The following is an 18,976-nucleotide window of genomic DNA, read 5'->3' as shown; positions in this document are numbered from 1 at the left end:
GGCCGTGCACACGGGGGGCTTTGGTGCCAGAGAGGGGCTGAAAGCTCTACAGGGGCTGCTTGAGATGGTGGCATGGGTGCCTGTGCCCTTCACCTGGCATCAGCAGCACCTTGGGGATGGGGAGAAACAGGCTCAACAGCCCACGGTTCACCCTGCAATCACCATGACCCTGTGCAGTGACCTGCCCAGCAGCTGGCTGCTGCAGGGAGCTGCTGCCTGTGTGCTGCAGGCCTGTGGCCCCAGGAGCTCAGCTGGTGCTCTTCCCTCACCCTCCTTAGGCAGCTGCCAGTCCCTTTCACGTGCCTGTCCTGTGACTGCATGCTCAGCGTGCAGGTTCCTGGCCAGTGAGTAGCGCCCGTGCATCGGGGGCAGCAGGGCTGGCATGGGGGGAGATGGGTGCCAGCAGTGACCCGCTGTGTGTGGGAACCAATAGAGCATTACGGCACATGAGGCCTTGTGGAACTATGGAGACCATTAAGATCCTCAAGGACTTATGTAACCAAGGGGGCATTATGACACCAGAGGGCATCATGGAAGCAAGAGAACCATTGTGACACTGCAGGGCCCTGTGGAACCAAGGAAACATGAAATAGGTGTGGCTGCCTTGGCCTCCCAGGGGTCACCTGACAGGTCTGGCTGACCTTGAAATGTAGAAGGCCACTCCCATGTGCCCCTGAAACACTGAGGCGCTGGGCTTTTCTTTGTATGGAAAAGAACTGTCCATCTTTTCCAGGCATCCATGGCCAAATTTAGGATTCCACCTCCAAATGTTTGTGTATCCAAGGATTGCTGCCAGACAAAAGTTGCCAGGACAGACTGGTCTGGCTGGTCTTTGGCTCCTGAGGTGCAGCATTCACCTATTTTCCAAACACTGGAAAGGGCTGTGTGCTTTTCTTTTTATGATAAAAAACGCATCGCTCTTCTCCAGGCACAAATGTTTTAAATTAGGACTCCACATTCATAATTTCAAATACCCAAGGGTTGCTCAAAGCAAACCTGCCAGAACAGACAGGTCAGGCTTGCCTTGGCCTCTGGTGGTTGCCATTCATCAGCTCCTGAAACATGGAGGTTCCGTGGTTTCCTTCCTATGGAGACCAATGTGACATTTGAGAGCCTTGTGAAATGAAGGGGCCATCGTGGCACTGCAGAGCCTCATGGAACCAAGGACATCATTGTGGCTCTGTTGGGCCACATGGTCCCAAGGGGCCAGAGCAAAGCAGCGTGTGGAGAGTTTTTGTGCAGACGTAGCTTGAGGGGAAAGGCCATGATCATATACAGCTGGTTAAGCAGTAAAAATGCAGCTGTAAGCAGTAAGTTCTCAGCCTTCTGATTACAAGAAAACAACAACACTGTGCCCTTGAGCAAGTACCTGTAAGACAATAATAACAGGATGTAAAAACAGGTACTAGTCTCAACAGAAAACCACAAAGCATCCTGAGACTATTGCTACAAAGAAGGAGCTGACATTTAACCTGTAGCCAATGATTAGCTTAGCTTTTGCAATATGTATGAGCTTAATTAACACTACTATAAAAGCATGTAAGACAGATCAATAAATTTGAGACTTGCTGATAATCGGATGTGCATGTCTCCCTTCGCTCCGTCAGCAGCAATGTGGGAGTTAGCCCAGTTGCAACTCAGAATCAGCCAGATTTTGCCCCAAAATAATTGGGCATGAATTTCAAGCCCTGGGAATAATGTGTTTAACTTAGGGTGAGCTTGAGAGTTCTCCAATAAGCCTTTAGTGTTGTTATGCTAACTTGTCTAAGTTATAGTCCCTTATTGGTAATTGTTTCCCCTAGATGGTTATTGTTCTAGATGTTCTACCCCCAAGTGTGCATGTTGTTGCTTCTCCTTTGTCTTTGGTTTTTGGATCCTCCCCCTCTTACTGTTCTCGATATCTCCATGTTTATTGTTTATCACCCTGTTATTCAAGTTCCTTTTAAACAACTCCGTTGATGCTGCTCCTTTTCATTTTTGCCACCCTCACCCTGAAGTCAGGGAACCAGAGAGGTTTGTTGCAGCCACCTTCATGTGACATTGGCGCTTGAACAGGGACCATGACACTCAGGGCTCCTTGTGTCAGTCATGTCAGCTGGGGTTAGCTGATGAATAGGCCAGTGCTCCCCAAGATTTTGGATTGTACCTGGCCCGGCGGATTCATCGTTGCTTCAAGGGACCTTGCCCAGGATCAGCAGGGACAGCAACGGTTTTACCTGCATAGGATTGCAGGTGGGTTTGGGGAAATACAGGACATTTATTGCCCATTTTGCCACTGTGTATTTACAATATGCACCCATGTCCCATAATTGATTTAGGGTGTTCCAGTGGCTCTTCCCCATAAGGCAGAGAAAGAGAAAAATGGGCAGCCAGATGTACAAAGTAAAAAGGACCATATATGGATGCTTTAATTCTCACTGATCATGACATAATATTTTCAAAGAACGAATAAAAATCAATCATGAGGTGGATCATTAAAAATTTTCCAGACTCAACTGCTGACAAAATCCATACCACTGAATTTTGGGACTCAGTGGGAGTTAAATGGTACAACCTTTCAATCAAAAGAGATCCCATTGCACCCCACATGCTCTGCATCTTCCACACCATCCTTGAGATGCTTCACCAGAAAGCAGTGTGTTGAAAATTCAATCCGATTGTCACTCCTAACTCAGGACCACCCCTCAAACATGCCTTTCTCAGACCTTCCATGATGGTCCAACATGGCAATGGCCATGCGGTCTTGGAGCATCATGCCCTGGAGACTCAAGATCAAAGGAGCCCAAATGGGGCTTGGGACCCAACCATCCTCCCTCCATCTTGGCTCCTCCACTTCCTGCTACCACAACCTTTTCTTCCACCCTGAACAAACCTCCAGACTACACCCCCACAACTGTGGGTCATGCCCCACTGTCAATCATTCCACCTTCACCCTGGACCATGCCTCCAGTACTCCACTCTGGAAGTCCACAATCCTAAATCAAGGCCCTTCCTCTCTAACACTTGACAAAATGGCAGTGCCCTTTGGCTCACCCTCCAGCAACAATATAACCCCATGATCAAAGATACTAAGCCCAACTGTCACACTATTTTCTAATCCAAATGTTTCTGTTACAAGTTCTTCTTGCTCCCCAGAAGACAGTTTGGACTCCCCAGAGCCACCTCGCCCCTCAACCCCAGATGATCCCTAGGAAAGGATCCAGAAAGAAGCAGTTAAGGAAGGAGACTGGCAAATAGTCTTGAAACTCCTTGTTGCCCCTGTATGTTATGAAAGAAGGGGCCAGAATCCCAGGTATCAGCCATTTGTTTACGAGGAAATCTGTGTAGGGCAGCTAAAGACCATAGAAGGCATTTACCTTGTTTTAATAGCCTAATGAGGGCCATGTTTACAGCACATGTCTTAACCCTTATGATTTAAAATGTATTATGACCATGTTGTTGTCACCTACAGAATACACCCTGTGGGAAGGGGGATGGAAGTGTTTACTAAATCAATTAATAGCAGACTATGCTAATAATGAGGAATGGGTGGAATTGACAATCAACCATCTAGCTGGAGAAGGACAACACAGCCTACAAGATGATCAAGCAGCAGCTATCCCCAGAGAAGTATTGGATGATATCAAAGAGATGGCTTTGAAAGCTTTAATCCAGGTATCAGATGGTAGCACCCCCAGTTTGAACTATCTTGGGTGGCTGCAGCTAAAGCTTTAGGACAATCAGACCATCTTGGGTGGTGCTAAGTAAGCAAACCAATGCTACCTCCCTCGCATTGAGCGGCCTGCTCTCAGACATAGAGTCCATCAGACATGCCACCTTGCAGAACAGCAATAGAGTTTTTACTCTGGGCACATGGGCATGGCTGTGTAGACTCTGAGGGCATGTGTTGCCTGAACCTCTCCAGCCACAGCGAGCCAATCCACAAGAGCATTCAAGTACTGAAGGAAGGGTTCAAGAAGCTTCAAGTCAAAAACAAAGACTGGGTCAAAAAACTCTTCCAATTCAAGGGACTAAAGGGTTGGATGATATCGAGCTAAAACAGGACTATTAATTCTCTTAGTGGTTGTTGTTGTTGTATTGTTAATTGTCCCATGTTTGTTTGGATGCTTTTAGAAAGTCTTACAAAATTCTTTCAGTTCCATCTTTGTTGTAAAACAGAAAGGGGGAAGATACCCAACACAGGCTCCTCATGGACCCCTTGGAGGAGAGAATTGGCAGCCAGGATGGTACAAAAGCCACTCAGAGACTCAGTGTGGGAAGGAAACAATTTAAAAGTAGCTAAAATTATTCCTAAATCCATAAAGTACCTTAAAAAACCTTCAGTATCTTTAGGCATTAATGAGCCCTACTGAGTGTCAGTAAAAAGCTCTCCAGGGACCCATTATAGCAGATAACTGGGGCCTGATTGCACAAACCTCTCACAGAGTCTGTATTAAATGGGAAACAGCAAGTAGCTTAAAATAACTGGAGTACCCTGAAGCATTAGTTAGCTCCACTGAGTGTTGTTACTGACTAAGCCTCTCCAGGGACTAATTACAGCAGATAATTGCAGGCCAGGATTGCAAAAACCTCTCAGAGACTCCAAGGCAAAAGCCAAACCCAAAGTCCTTTCAAAAACCTGCATTCCCTGCAGGGAGCATTAAGGAGCCCCAGGGGCATTCCTGGCCAAGGCTCCCCAGCGACTCCTTCCAGCAGATCCTTGAGGCCACTGGGATGTGGGCTGGGGGGGGATGCTGAGGGCAGGACAAGGGGCTGACAGTGCCCAGCCTGGCTGGGGCTGTGCCAGGAGGCCCCAGTGCCGCAGGACAAGGTGTCTCCTCACAGCCCTTGGTGGCACAGACCCTGCTGTGCCCCAGGGCACCAAGACATGGCTTCTCTTTGTCCCCACCTGTCATCACTGCCTCCAGTTCTTGGCTCAGCCTGGGGCCTGGGGACACTTTCTCAGTGGTGTCCCTCAGTGGGACCCATTAAAAGTCCAAGAAAGTTTGGAGTTGGATTCTGCCTTGGAGTTCTGGAGAGGTTTCTTCAGCTCCCTCTCAGGGACTGATGTTCAGGGCCTGAGCACAAAGTCCCAGAGGCTCATTAAAGTCCTTGTGCTGTGTCTGTGCTGATGAGCTGGGCTGGGCTCCTGGCAGAGAGGCAGCTCCTGGTAACCAAGAGGAGCTTCAAAAGCTCCTTCATTTCTCTTGATGAGCTGCTCTTCTGGCAGCCCAGCAGGGCTGGGGCACTGCCTGCAGCCACCTGGGCACAGCACAGAGGCACAGAGAGCTTCAATCAGTCAGGGCTGGGAAGGTGCTGAGAAGTGCCTGGGTCAGAATCACTGCCAGCCCTTGGCACAGGAACCTCTGGCTGCAGGACATTGCAGCTGCAGCTCCTGGAGCCATCTCCCAAAGCTGGAACCTCCCAATGCTTACAGACCCTGTGAGTACCTTCTCTGATTGTCTCTTGTGCAGAGCAGCCAGGGGTGCCCAGGGCTGTCCTGCAGAGCAGGGTCCTGCAGCCCAGGGCGCTGTGCTGGGCAGGGACTCTGCTGCCTGCCAGGGACAGCTCTCAGCCAGCCCTGGCAGCTGCTCCCAGCGCTGGAGAGAAGCTCTGGGGGGAAGGAGCCACCCTGAGCAAGGCAAGGGCTGCTGCTGAGAGGGGCTGGGTGGGGCAGGGCTGCTCCCAGCTCCAGACCAGCCTGGGCACAGCTCCAGAGGGCACTTCCCAAGGAAGGTAAGCCTGGGATTCCTGTAAAGATCAGGAGCTTTCCTGAGAGTGTTTTGAATTTCCTGCTTGGAGAAGGATGGAAAATTGGGGTGATGACAAAAAGATTTTTTTCATTTTATACATTTTTCATATATTTGTAGCTCTATAAATTACTATTACATAGTATAAATCTATAATCCTTATTTAAGTCTATTCAACTCTTACTGAACTCTATTACTATTATAATACTTCTATAACTATAATCCTGTATTAACTCTATTATTTTCCCTAAGCTTTTTCTTTGATTTTAGAAAAATAAGCTGATTGTCTAAATGCATTCCTGAAATACATATAGTATACAATACATATAGTATCCTGTAAAGTCTTATTATCAGGAACAGGACCTACAAGAACATTGTGTTTTTTGACCAGAATGTGAGCAGTCATAACAAAAATTGAAGGCAAAGAAGCCCTTGGACGTACTCCAATGGATTGAGCCAGGGGTGTGTAACTGGGGTGAGTGAATCTCTTATTGGATGTTCCTGTTAAATTTTCTTTATTAATCAACCTTAATAAATTGTGTAAATCAGGGCCCGGGTGTGCCCCATCCCCACTGGGACACCTGGAAGCTTCCAATAAGTGTCTGGTTTTTACTGTACTGTTCTAACACTGTTGCAAGGGTTTTTTGATTTTTTTTCTCTTTTGATTATAAAAAACAAGGGGATGAGAGAAAAAGAACAGGAATTGTAATCCCAGAATCCCAGGACATTCTGAGTTGAAAGGGACACACTGGATCATCCAAGGAATGTTTGCACATTTACAGAGACTCCAGAACTGTAACTTTGGGTGGTCAGTCTCTCTGCTGGGAGCCTCCCAAAGGGCCCTCAGCCACTCCTCAGCCCTGGACAGCAGCAGCATCACCTCTGCAGGGCCCAGCAGGGCTCTCCTGAGCTGCCCTTGCCCAGCTGCACACAGAGCCTGCCCCAGCCAGGGCCCTACACACAGGCAGGTTTCTGTAGGGCCCCAGCCAGGGCACACAGGCTGGGATGGGCTCTGTGAGCGCTGTCAGGAACAAGGCTCCTCTCAGGAGGCAATGTCCAGGCCCAGGGAGATGCTCAGGGAAGGAGAGGGGGCTGAAGAGAGCAGAGCTGGGGGCAGGAGGGCACTGTTGGTGTGTGGGAGGTGCCAGGCACAGCTGGGCACAGGAACACTGTCCTCAGTGCCCAGCTGTCTCTGCCCTGCCCTCTCAGGCACAGCACCACAACATCTTCTCTTGGTTCTGCACTGCCCTGATATTGTCACTGTTATCTGCTGCTCTCAGGGAGGCTCTGGCATTTGCAGCAGCTGAGTCAGGCACTGCCCTTGGCATTCCTGCCAGGCAGGGCTGTCCATGGGAATGGGGTGTCCAAGCTTTCCTGGCACCTGTGGGGCTGTGGGCAAAGCAGTCCATGGGAAAGGGAAATGAGCTGAGCCCCCTCCCTGAGATCCCATCATGGGCACAGCCAGGGATCTCCTTGCTGTGCCCTTCCAAGCTCTGAGCTGCCCTCCTGGGAGCAAATCTGTGCCAGAGCCTCTGGGAGTTCCTGAATGTCCCACGGGGAAGGGCAGAGCTGCCACAGCTGAGGAAATGCTGCTGGGTTTGCCAAGGGAGCCGTGAGTATCCTTGGCACAAGGGGGTGCTGAGACCTTACCCAGACACCTTTAGAGAGGGTGAGACATTCAGGGATCCTCTGATCTGGGAAGGGGCTGGTTTATCCCAGGGTGACCTGGGAGTGTGACTGTGCTCTGATTGCAAAGGTTCCCCCCAGAGCAGGAAGGGGGGTGAGTGAGTCCCAGCTGTAGGGACTGTCTACAGGGAATGGACCAGGTTTGGCTCCAAGCAGCCTCTCCTGACTTGTCACTGTCCTTTCTCCATGAACAGGTCCCCAGCAGCTTCAGCAAATGTCCAACAGCAGCTCCATCAGGCAATTCCTCCTGCTGGCATTGGCAGACAAGCGGCAGCTGCAGCTCCTGCACTTCTGCCTCTTGCTGGGCATCTCCCTGGCTGCCCTCCTGGGCAACAGCCTCATCATCAGCGCCATAGCCTGCGGCCACCACCTGCACACGCCCATGTTCTTCTTCCTGCTCAACCTGGCCCTCAGCGACCTGGGCTCCATCTGCACCACTGTCCCCAAAGCCATGCACAATTCCCTCTGGGACACCAGGGACATCTCCTACACAGGATGTGCTGCTCAGCTCTTTTTCTTTCTGTTCTTCATCTCAGCGGAGTTTTTCCTCCTGACCATCATGTGCTATGACCGCTACGTGTCCATCTGCAAACCCCTGCACTACGGGACCCTCCTGGGCAGCAGAGCTTGTGCCCACATGGCAGCAGCTGCCTGGGCCAGTGCCTTTCTCAATGCTCTGCTACTCACGTCCAATACATTTTCCCTGCCCCTGTGCCATGGCAATGCCCTGGGCCAGTTCTTCTGTGAAATCCCACAGATCCTCAAGCTCTCCTGCTCACAGTCCAAACTGAGGAAACTGGGGCTCATTGTTGGTAGTTCCTGTTTAGGTTTGGGTTGTTTTGTGTTCATTGTTTTCTCCTATGTGCAGATCTTCAGGGCTGTGCTGAGGATCCCCTCTGAGCAGGGACGGCACAAAGCCTTTTCCACCTGCCTCCCTCACCTGGCTGTGATCTCCCTGTTCCTCAGCACTAGTGTCTTTGCTCACCTGAAGCCGCCCTCAGTCTCGTCCCCATCCCTGGATCTGGCCCTTTCAGTTCTGTACGCGGTGGTGCCTCCAGCCCTGAACCCCCTCATCTACAGCCTGAGGAACCAGGAGCTCAAGGCTGCAGTGTGGAGACTGATGGCTGGATGCATTCAGGGACATTAAACTGCTGGCCAATTTCTGCCAATCACTTCTACTAAAAGACATCTTTCATACTTCTTGTTGCTTTGGTTGTGGTTTGTTCTTTTTTTCCTTTGTATTAGTTTTTCATATTGTCCACAAAGGAATGTCATTGTTTTTGCCTTTTCTCATTTTGTTTCTCTCCAACTTCCCTGTGGCCAGAGACTGTGTCAATGAGGGGCGGCGCTCTTGTGGCTTTAAAGGAACTAAAGGATCTCCCAGCAAAGTTTTTTTGCATAGATGCCCTTTTGTTCCCTTCTCTGGAGCTGCAGCAGCAATGTCTGTGTGCAGAGCTGGGGGCAGATCAGTGTTGGCACAGCAGCTCTGCTCCTGCTGGCCACACCATTCCTGATCCAGCCCAGGAGCCATTGGCCTTCTTGGCCACCTGGGCAGACTGCTGCCTCATGTCCAGCCTGCTGTACATCACTCCCTGCAGGTCCCTGTCTGCCTGGCTGCTCTCCAGCCATTCTGTCCCCAGCCTGTAATACTGCAGGTGTTGTTGTGGCCAAAGTGCAGGACCCGGCACTTGTTCTTGTTAAACCTGACCTTGTTGGATTCACCCCCTAGATCCACCTGTCCAGGTCCCTGTGCAGAGCCCTCCTATGCTCCCACAGAATCAACACTCACACCCACCTTGGTGTCATCTGCAAAGATGTCCTTGGTTCCATGAGGCCTCTCATTGTCACAATGGCCTCCTTGTTACACCAGGCCCTGCACTGTCACACTGGCCTCCTGTGTTCCATAGGGCCCCAATATTTGAAAATGGACTCCTTGGTTCCATGGGGCTTCACAGTGTCACGATGTTCTCATTGGTGCCACAGTTTCACAGTGGCCCCTTGGTTCCATGGGGCCCCAGAGTGTCACAATGGCCCCATGGTTGTTTTGCGGAGAAAAGAAGAAACCTCACAACTTTGTAAAAGTTGGAAAGCCCGGTATGCTTTTATTACAACGTGTGCCGGACGCAAGTCCCCCAAAAAGGCATGCGTACCTCTGAAGACCTCGGGTCTTCTTTTATCTCCCTTCCAAATGCATATGCATACAGTTTCACAATAAGTTTATACATATTCATTCTGCGTGACATTTAGCACCAGTTCTTCTTTATCATAGGAATTTCTAAGTCGAGGGCAAATTGATCTTGTGGTCTTTTCTATTTTTCTTTCTCTGTCTCCTTGCTGTCTCGGCATGTGAGTTTTTCCTTCAGCTTTGGCCTCACAGACTTTTCACCTTTCTTAGACACTTCACCTAATTCAGAATGGATCTTTACTCTGTCTCATTCCCCCCCTTTCCTAGGAAATAAGTAAATTTTTTTTCTTAATTAAAACCTTCATGACAGTGTCTTTTAGTGCTTCACCAGGTACGTTTGACAAAGATGTTAGTACAGCTATTCGTTGTAGCATTCTCCTGTCCCAAATTAACAATATAATAGATAATCCTAAGCTTATCCCAACTAATATTAGTAAAACTACAATGGGGTGGCACAACTTATTAAAGATTTCATTTGCAGTTTGTGACCACCTAAAGATCACATCCCACCAGTGATAATCCATATTTTGTTTTATTCTTTGTAGAACTCTGGTTATCTCCTTTGTATCATGTTGGACAGTAATTAAGGTTTTCTTTCCACTTTCTTGGATTTCCTTCAAGATCTCCAATAGGTCTTGGTGCTTAATTAATTGTTTCACTAATGTAAGGTTCATCCCAATAGGGGTAGGTGGTAGTCTGTGATACATCGTGTAGTTAGCTTTAATCAGCTGGTGGGATGTCACTGGGGCCAAGTACGAAAAATCACACCCGATAATCTTAACAAAATTACAAATACAGAAGTTAGAATGATTTCTACTAGACAGAATAACACCATTGCTATCAATTTTTACAGCAGCACAGGCAGTTCTCAGACATATACACCCTTTTCCAGTATATACGAGCACAGTTTTCTGGTCAGTGACTGGATGAATTTCAAAGTGACAAATACTCTGTTCAGTGTCCAAACACACATCCTGAGCATTAATAGTATTGCTTTCACAAATGAATCCCATCTGTTCGCTAGTAATGCAGGATTCTAAGTTTACTGTCTGCCACTTTCCATTCATCTTTCATGCCTACACTCTATATTCTGAAGGGTAGAGTATTGGTTTTTCATGGTTTAATCCTAGAGCAACGATGGGATGGATAACATAAACAGTGGCATTACGTATGGTAAGCACAAAGGCAGTTGCCACATTAGAAACAGGATCATAGGTGAAATTCACCATAGTCCACCAGGATTGAAACTTTCTTTCAAAATCAATTGCATTGTCCCACACAATTTTCCGAATTTCAGCTGGAAAATTATCTTCACCCCCTTCCCGTATGATCAGAGCTGCTGTTGCCTGCACCCATAACTGTGCTTGTATACAACTGAAAGCTAAAGACACATTATCTTGAACTGTTCCTAGTGCTTCTACTATCAACTTGTGGTCTTGGTCCCCGGCCTTTTCATACTTCCTTACTTTGTCAGTACTTTGAAATCTGCCATTGGCTAGTTCCTAATGCCAATAGAGATGACTGTAAAGGCTGCTTCAATTTTGTTAGGCTACCTGCTGCAGTGGCCAGTCTATTCATTAGTATTTCTGAATCAATTCCATTTAAAACTCCTAATCTTGTCCCTAATTTGCCAGTTAGATGTTTATTATGGGGAACAGGAACTGCTTTCAGTCCATGACCATCCCTGCCTGCCAGAGGGATGTGCTGGGCTCACACTGCAAATTCAGACACACTTCACAAGTGTATCTGACAGAGGTTTAGGTCATACTTGAAGCAGATGTTTGTTCTGAAATGTAGAGACCTCAGGGAATCTAACCTCTCCTTCCCCATCCTGATTAAAGCACCTGATTTCCCAGATGTGTTACAAGAGGAATGTCTCTCCTGGCCTACAAAACTTCACCCACCTTGCCCCTAGCTAAGATCAAGCTGTGGACTGTGTTCAGGGCAGGTCCAAGCCTCAAGTAAATAATAAAGGGGAAATCTGAGAGAAGAGCCTAAATTCATTGCAGTGCCTCAGAAGAAACTGGGATCAGGTTTGTGATGCTCAAAATCCTACAGCCTGCTGCTGAGCTCTGAGGGGGGGGTCTCTCTCTCTACCTTTTCTAAGCAGAATCCAATTGCCTCAGACAGGGAAAATCACTGATCCAAATCTCAGTAGGAAAAGGGATAGCTATAAATAAAGAAAATCACCTTCCTTGCTTAGGTTAATTCACCACCTGCAGTTCAGCATCCTTTACCAGCCATTGCCTGGGTGTTCAACCAGCTTAGAAAATGACTTAAGGAAACTGATTTCTTGGTGTTTCTGGTTTTAGGCACCAGGAGAGCTGGCTCCTTCCTTTCTTGTTCTGCTCCTGATATATGCCTGTTTTTGTAACCATGTTGTCCAGCCCTCAAAGTAAGTTTTTAGGAAGGATGGGCAGGCTGGTAGGATTTTTGAGATGTTAATTTGCATTATCAACTCTACACATTTGAGAGACCATTCTGGATTGAATAATAGCTGTTGTTCAGTCACATTCTTTACTACGTTAGGTTCTAGTTTGGAGTTTGGGTAGAGTCTGAACTAGTATGGGGTGTATAAGGCCCTGCTGTGGTAAAAAGTGCAGTGTCCACTTTGAATTCAAATGAAAGTCTGATAGCAATTCGAGCTCAAAGGCAGGTCACTTCTACAGGCTGCATCAAGGTGAAATTACACCAACAGTCTGATTCACTTAGGTTATCACAGACTTCCTGGTGTTCATATACATCAGGAGAGGTTCAGACACTAATTACATCTGGTCTCTCATAAGCTGTCCTATTGATGACCTGGCACCCTACTTTGATTTCTTCTCCTCTGATTCCTTGAAGTGTCCACAGTTCCTGTTCCTGCCATTCTTGCTCCTCATATACGTGATTCTCGTGAATTACTACAGTAGATATGTTTAAATCTTTTATCTCAGAAGGTTTTCCTATGGATCCAGTATACTGATTAAATGCCAGGGACCAAGGCCATTCAGCATTGCTTTGAATAGAGGTACTCTCAAGTTCTGAAACTTCAGTTATGATTACACACAAATCAATTCCACAAACTAAAATATGAGCTACTCCCGACCGCAATATAGTCATTTTGCCCGAGTAAGTTTTAATCTCAGTTCATTGTCTCCTGGCGTCACTCCTTAAGGGGCTTCTGGGCCTTCTTCACCCGAGAGTGATGAATCCAGGCGTCCTGCACCTTGATTTTGATTGCAGTGAAGGTGATGAGGAGTACTTGCAGTGATCTATCCCACTGTGGTTCCGAAGTCTTCTCTGTAGGAGACTTAACATATACATCATCCCCAGGCTATCTAACTCCCTGCTCCGAGTTCCAGCCACATGTACTCTGAGCTGTTTGCTTAATGCCACCATGTAGGTGGACATTCTGGACATTCCCTTTGTATTCTATATGGTCTTCTATAAGGCATTCCAAAAGGACTCAGCATTCCTTTAGCTCAAGGTTTAGTTTGAATTTGCAATAGTGCTAGTGGAAGAGCTTGGGCTAGGGTAGATTAACTTCTTGCCCCAGTCTTATTCATTCTCTTCACCTGGCCGCTTGATTGGGGGTTGTATGAGGTGTGAAGTTCCCAGTCTATGCCCAGATGGCTACTAATCTGTTGCACTATTTTGGAAATGAAATGTGATTCTTTATCTGAGGATATCGTGGCTGGAACTCTGAAGCGTGGTATTATTCCTTATAAAAATAATCTGGTCACCTCTTGAGTTTTGACAGTTCTGGTGGGGAATGTTTCTGGCCACCCTGAAAATGTATCTATCAATACCAGTAAATACTGATACCCCCCTTTCCTTGGGAGTTCTGAAAAGTTGATTTGCCACTGCTGTACAGGCCCATGGCCTCTCCCAGTCTGACCGAGTTTTGGCCCAGGGGGGTATTTTGGGGTTAGTCTGGAGGCAAGGATCACATTGTCGGCTTACCTGAGTGATAGTGGCATATAAATTCCTGACAACGATACAACGATTCTTTCAATCAGATGTGTGTTCTAGAAAGCCTGTGGAAATTACTACTTCAAAGTCAACATTTCAATGCACTCTGTATCACTCGCAGCCTTGGTCATTTTGAGAAAGAAGCCACACTCGATAAAAGGCTTTTAAGTGGTTAGGCCCTAGTGTGTTTTCTAGTGCCCTTCCTTCACTAGTAACCACGAAAATAGGAAGGGATTACTAGCTCTCTTTCAATGGTAGCCCACCCCTTGCAGTTGTCCCCGTGAGGCGACAGAGACCCCTGAGCATCCCTGGGCTGAGAGGAACAGAGATTGCCCCGAGCACCCCCTGGCACAGGGTATGAGAGGGAGGGAGACCCCCCAGGCATTCCCTGGGGTGAGAACGATGGAGACCCCCTGGGGAATGGCCTGGGGTGACAGGGACAGGAAAAAACCCCCCAAACCCCTCCCAAGCATCCCCCAGGGTGAGAGGCACAGAGACCCCTTGAACATCCCCTGGGCACTGGACAAAATAATTTGGCAGAAATCAAATTTGACTCTGCATAAATCACTTTGATGAATATTTGATTTGCCCACAAGTCACATGTGATGAAAATGCAAACAAATCCCAAACATTAATAAACTGACAGTACAAGCAATTTTTTGGCAATTCCAAGTTCCACTGGTTCCTGCACAGCGCCAGCTCAGCTGCTAGCACATTCTGATAAAAGTGTATATTCAGCCCAATACAGATATTAAAAGGAAAGGAAACCCTTTGTAGCTGTCACAAAGGAGGCGGGGATGAAGAGAGTAATGATTCTTACATTTCGCAAAGCACTCAAGCCTGGGAATTCAGTAGTTATTTGGGAATTTTGCTACTTCAGCTGAGCTTCTTGTAGGACTTTTAGCAGCCTTGTGTTCCTCACTGTGGGGTAAATGAACCTTGTCAGTCTCGCTGGTATCATTTGCTCCCTTTCCTCCTGTGATTTTAAAAATCATTTCAAGGAAGGACAACAAAATATTTTCTTTACACTCCGGACCCACAAAGGCAATTTTCCTCATCAGTCCTCTCATAAGTCACTCAGAGGAAGCTGCAGCCCAGTTTCCAAGAGTTCCTCCAGAGAGAACCACAACCTCCTCAGAGGAGGAAACCATGCTGTTGTCAAAGACACTTGGGGTCAGAGAACAATGCCTAAACTCACTGTGCCAAAATAATTTTACAGTCTGGTTAGTCTATTAAGAAAAGTGTTAGAGAGATTCCTCTGCCCCAATTAACATCATAATGAGACCAAACCCAAAATGGATTTTATTTAACAGTAAATGGGATAGAAAAGGGGGGACAGGAAAGGAATGACAGGAAAAAGAGCCCTCCCCTGCAGCAGGGTAAGTGTGACATTATCCCCTGTGTGCCTGGCCTTCCCGGGGTGGGCGTTTTACACCTTAGCCAGCTTGGGTGAAGGGGGGCGGTGTTCACCCCCTGAGCAGGGATTACCCCACTGTTTCAGGTAGCAATGCAAGATGTAACCAAATGCATGTTTTCAATCCCCATCTTCATCAACTGCTATAAACAGGTGGGGCAGTGTTCTTTATCTCTTCCATGACTCAGCCCTGATAACACCCTCCAGGGGAGATATCTTCTGTGAATGGGCCATTGAGAGTCACTGAAGGACTGATAAAATTCCATCATCCCATTGTGGGATGCTCCGCCCAGGGGGAGGATCCAAGCATTCCTGCATGGATATAAGCTGAGACTTGCTGTACCAGGAGCAGTTTGCCTACTGGATTCCCAGAGGACAAGAGCTCCAGAACCACCACTGGACCTTCAGAGGAAGACCAGACCCTTCTACAGGATCACTGCTCTGACAGAATCACCTTCATCACTCTAACAGGACTGCAGCCAACATTTAATGGGATGGCTGCCATCACCCTGACCAACAGGGTGTCAGGTTATATCCTGACTGTGTCAGTCTAAGGCAGTCTTTCTGTATCATTGCCTTGATCTTAATTTTGTTATTTAATTGCAATTCTGGTTTAGATGTTCCCCAGGTTTGCCTTCAAACCAGTACAAAACTCAATGTGCTCATCCCTTGTTATTCTCCCAAAAAAGGATTTCCCATTCCCAAACTATTTCCAGATGGAAAAGGAGGCTGTGAGGAACAGGAAGGAGCCCTGGGACACCCAGGCAGGTGAGGAGGAAGTCACTGCCCCTTTCCCCCTCTCTCCTGCCCCATCTCCCAGCCCAGCATGGCCCCCAGCTGCAGGACAACCCTGCTGCCAACCCCGTCCTGATGGGGATGCACTGGGGGGATCTCCTTCTTCTTCCCTGTGGCACGGAGGCAAATCCCATCCTCTCCTTGTCTTTCCTCCCCCAGACAAGAAGCTGAGGATGGAGACCAGGGAGAACAAATCCCCACAGAAGAACCTCATGGAAGAGGCTGTTATGAGTGACTCCAGGGCACAGGAATCCAACGGGGAGGAAAATCCCCAAAGATCCCACAGAAAGAGGGGCTGCAAACCCAGCCCAGTGTGCTCTGAGGAGGAATGACCCAGTCTGAGCCAGGAAGGTGGACAGAGCTTCAGCCAGAGCTCAGAGCTCAGAGGTGGTCCATGAGCAGTTTCATGATGGGGAGAATCCCCACAACTTCTTGGAGTGTGGGAAGAGCTTCAGGCAGAGCAGCACCCTGATCAGCCACCAGATGATCCACACCGGGGAATGGGCCTATGAGTGTGGGGAATGTGGGAAGGTCAGAACTCATCAGGCACCAATGCATCCACACTGGGGAGAGGCCCTACGAGTGTCCCCAGTGTCAGAAGAGGTTTCAGACCAGCTCCAGTCTCCTCCAGCACCAGCAGATTCACACAGACCAGAGGCCCTTCCGCTGCTCTGAGTGTGGGACGGGCTTTAACTGCAACTCCAACCTTGTTAGGCCCCGGCGCATCCACACTGGGGAGAGGGCCTACAAGTGCCCAACCTGTGGGAAGAGGTTTCAGAGCAGCTCCAATCTCCTCCTGCATGAGCGGATTCACACGGATGAGAGGCCCTTCTGCTGCCCTGAGTGCGGGAAGGGCTTCAAGCAAAACTCCCACCTCATCACCCACCAATGCATCCACACCGGGGAGAGGCCTTACAAGTGTCCCCAGTGTGGGAAGAGGTTCACCCATAGCTCTCACATGACAAGACACCAACGGAGGCACCACTAAGGGAAGCTCTGCAAGTGCCCCAGCTGCAGGGGGAGCTTCATGCACTGCTCCAGCTTCATCCCCCATGGAGATCTAACGTTGGGAAGAGCACGTCTGATCCATGTTCCCTATGATCCATGCTGGGAAGACAACTGCCCCAATACCTTCCCCTGTCAATGACATGGTGTAGAACTGAAGAACATGAGGCTCTGGCCATGGCCCTTTCATTATATTCACTCTCACCTCAGGTCATTGCCAGGGGCAGGAAAGGGACTCTCTCTCTCCCCGAGAAGAAGGGTGTCCTTTCCAGGTGGGAGAAATATGTTGCTGGGAAGAGCCAGGCAGCTGTGTTTAGTTTTCCCTGTAAACAGTTTTATTCATCCCTTCTGTGATGAACAGTTTTTCTGTTCCATTTGTTCCTTATCTCGTTGCTGTTCCCAAAAACTTGTTCTTATCCCAGCCCACGATCTTTGCCTTTTGTGCTTTCCATGAGAGGTGGGAGGGCAGTGAGGGCAGCTTGGTTTTAGCAGGGGCAGGAAATTGGGGAATCCCATTCCTGAAGCCCAGCTCGTGGAAACTGAGCATCCCAGCTGGTCCCAGCCCTGGTGGTGATGGCAACAGCCTTGGGAGCGGGTCCCTGGCTGGGGCTGTGGGAAGCTCTTCCCTCTGGTGCCCAGGGACAGAAGTGGAGGGAACGGCTGCAGCTGAGTCGGGGCAGGCTCCGGTTGGATGTCAGGAAAAGGTTTTTGCCCAGAGGCTGCTGGGGCCCTGCCCAGGCTCCCCAGGGAAGGGTCCCAGCTCCAGGGCTCTCTGAGCTCCAGCAGCGTTTGGACAGCGCTGCCAGGCCCAGGCTGGCATTGTTGGGGTGTCCTGTGCAGGGCCAGCAGTTGGACTGGAGGATCCTGATGGGTCCCTCCCAGCTCAGCCAATTCTGTGGTTCTGGGACCCCATGAGCCTGGGGATGGGGCTGCCAATGGTTGCCATGGCAACGGGCTCTGGCTGCAGGCCTGAGCTGGTGTCCATGGCAACCACCCCTGGCATGGGGTCTCCATGGAGCTGCCATGGAAACTGATCATAGCAATTGGGGGCTGGTCATGGTTGCCATGAAACTGACCATAGCAACAGGGGGTTTGTGATGGTTGCCTTGGGAACTGACCATAGCAACAGGGCCCTGGTAATGGTTGCCATGGATACTGACCACAGCAACAGGGGGCTGGTGATGGTTGCCTGCTAAGGATCAGATTTGTCACAGGCTCTCAGAGGGGTTCCATGGGGGCTTTCCAGGAGTCTCCAGGCTGTTCCAGAGCTGGAATGTCACTGGCAGAATCTGGGGCTCCATGGACACCTCCCAGGGCTTTCTGAGGATGGTAAAGAGCCGTGGGGTCAGAGGCAGTCACAGCCATTCCATGGTGACATTCCAGGGGACCTTGGGCTGCAAAGGCAGTGAACTGCCACAGGCACTTATGGGAGCTCCACAGTGACATCCCAGGAGTCCCCAGGCTGCCAAAGAGCCGGGATGTCCCAGACACTCAAAGGGGATCCTCTCATGGGCACAAAGGGAGCTTCAGGCAAAAGCTTTATTTCTTTATTCGAGAAACTCCTCCTGATACATGAGGTGCAGATATCACACCAAACAGCCACCATGGATCCTCAAACTCGTGCAGGGCCCCTAGACTTCTAAAATTCCTTCTAAGAGAGGAGACTGGGAACGGCTGTATCCAATCCCAGCCCCAGTCTTTGTCAAAGGTGTAAAAGATTGGACATTGGAATTGAATTTAACGCTATTTGTCCCACAGGATTAATCACAGAATACCCAATAAATTTCTGTAAATACAGCTCTGATTTTTTCTGATCATGATTAGACAGACTGGTTCATTTACACCACAGAGTAAATGAAAAAAATGAGTTTTTGCTGCAGTCTTAGGTGGTCTGGATACAATCTTCCCCGAGAGTGTCTTGTGCCAATGGGTAGGAACCATGAGAGCACCAGCACACAGACACAAACACAGACACACACATAGATATACAGACACACACACACACACACACACACACACACACACACACGCAAACGCTGAAAGTGTCCAGAGGCCAAAGAGAAAGGATTGCCCAGGGTATAAATGGAGGGAAAGAGGGTGCAATGGAGAGCACCAGGGATCCAATGTTCTGAGGGCTCAGGGGTGGTACACTGGTAAGGGACCAGTAGGGAATGCCAGGGTAGATGGACAGGGTTACACACCAATGGG

The 18,976-nt window shown here is 48.8% G+C and overlaps 2 protein-coding genes across 2 annotated transcripts; both read left to right on the top strand.

The window, feature by feature from the left end:
* Positions 1 to 7,629: 7,629 nt before the first annotated feature.
* On the top strand, positions 7,630 to 8,562 carry LOC132086003 (olfactory receptor 14J1-like). Its single transcript, XM_059491463.1, has one exon. The coding sequence runs from the start codon at positions 7,630 to 7,632 to the stop codon at positions 8,560 to 8,562; it is 933 nt and encodes a 310-aa protein (XP_059347446.1).
* Positions 8,563 to 14,351: 5,789 nt separating this feature from the next.
* LOC132085946 (zinc finger protein 586-like) lies at positions 14,352 to 16,751 on the top strand. Its single transcript, XM_059491410.1, is given in 3 exon segments — positions 14,352 to 14,360; positions 16,166 to 16,293; positions 16,295 to 16,751. Coding segments are annotated over 3 exon segments (594 nt in total).
* Positions 16,752 to 18,976: the final 2,225 nt, after the last annotated feature.

Source organism: Ammospiza nelsoni, chromosome 34 (assembly GCF_027579445.1).
Source record: "Ammospiza nelsoni isolate bAmmNel1 chromosome 34, bAmmNel1.pri, whole genome shotgun sequence".
Lineage (NCBI taxonomy): Eukaryota > Metazoa > Chordata > Aves > Passeriformes > Passerellidae > Ammospiza > Ammospiza nelsoni.
This window is presented reverse-complemented; position numbering and strand designations above follow the sequence as displayed.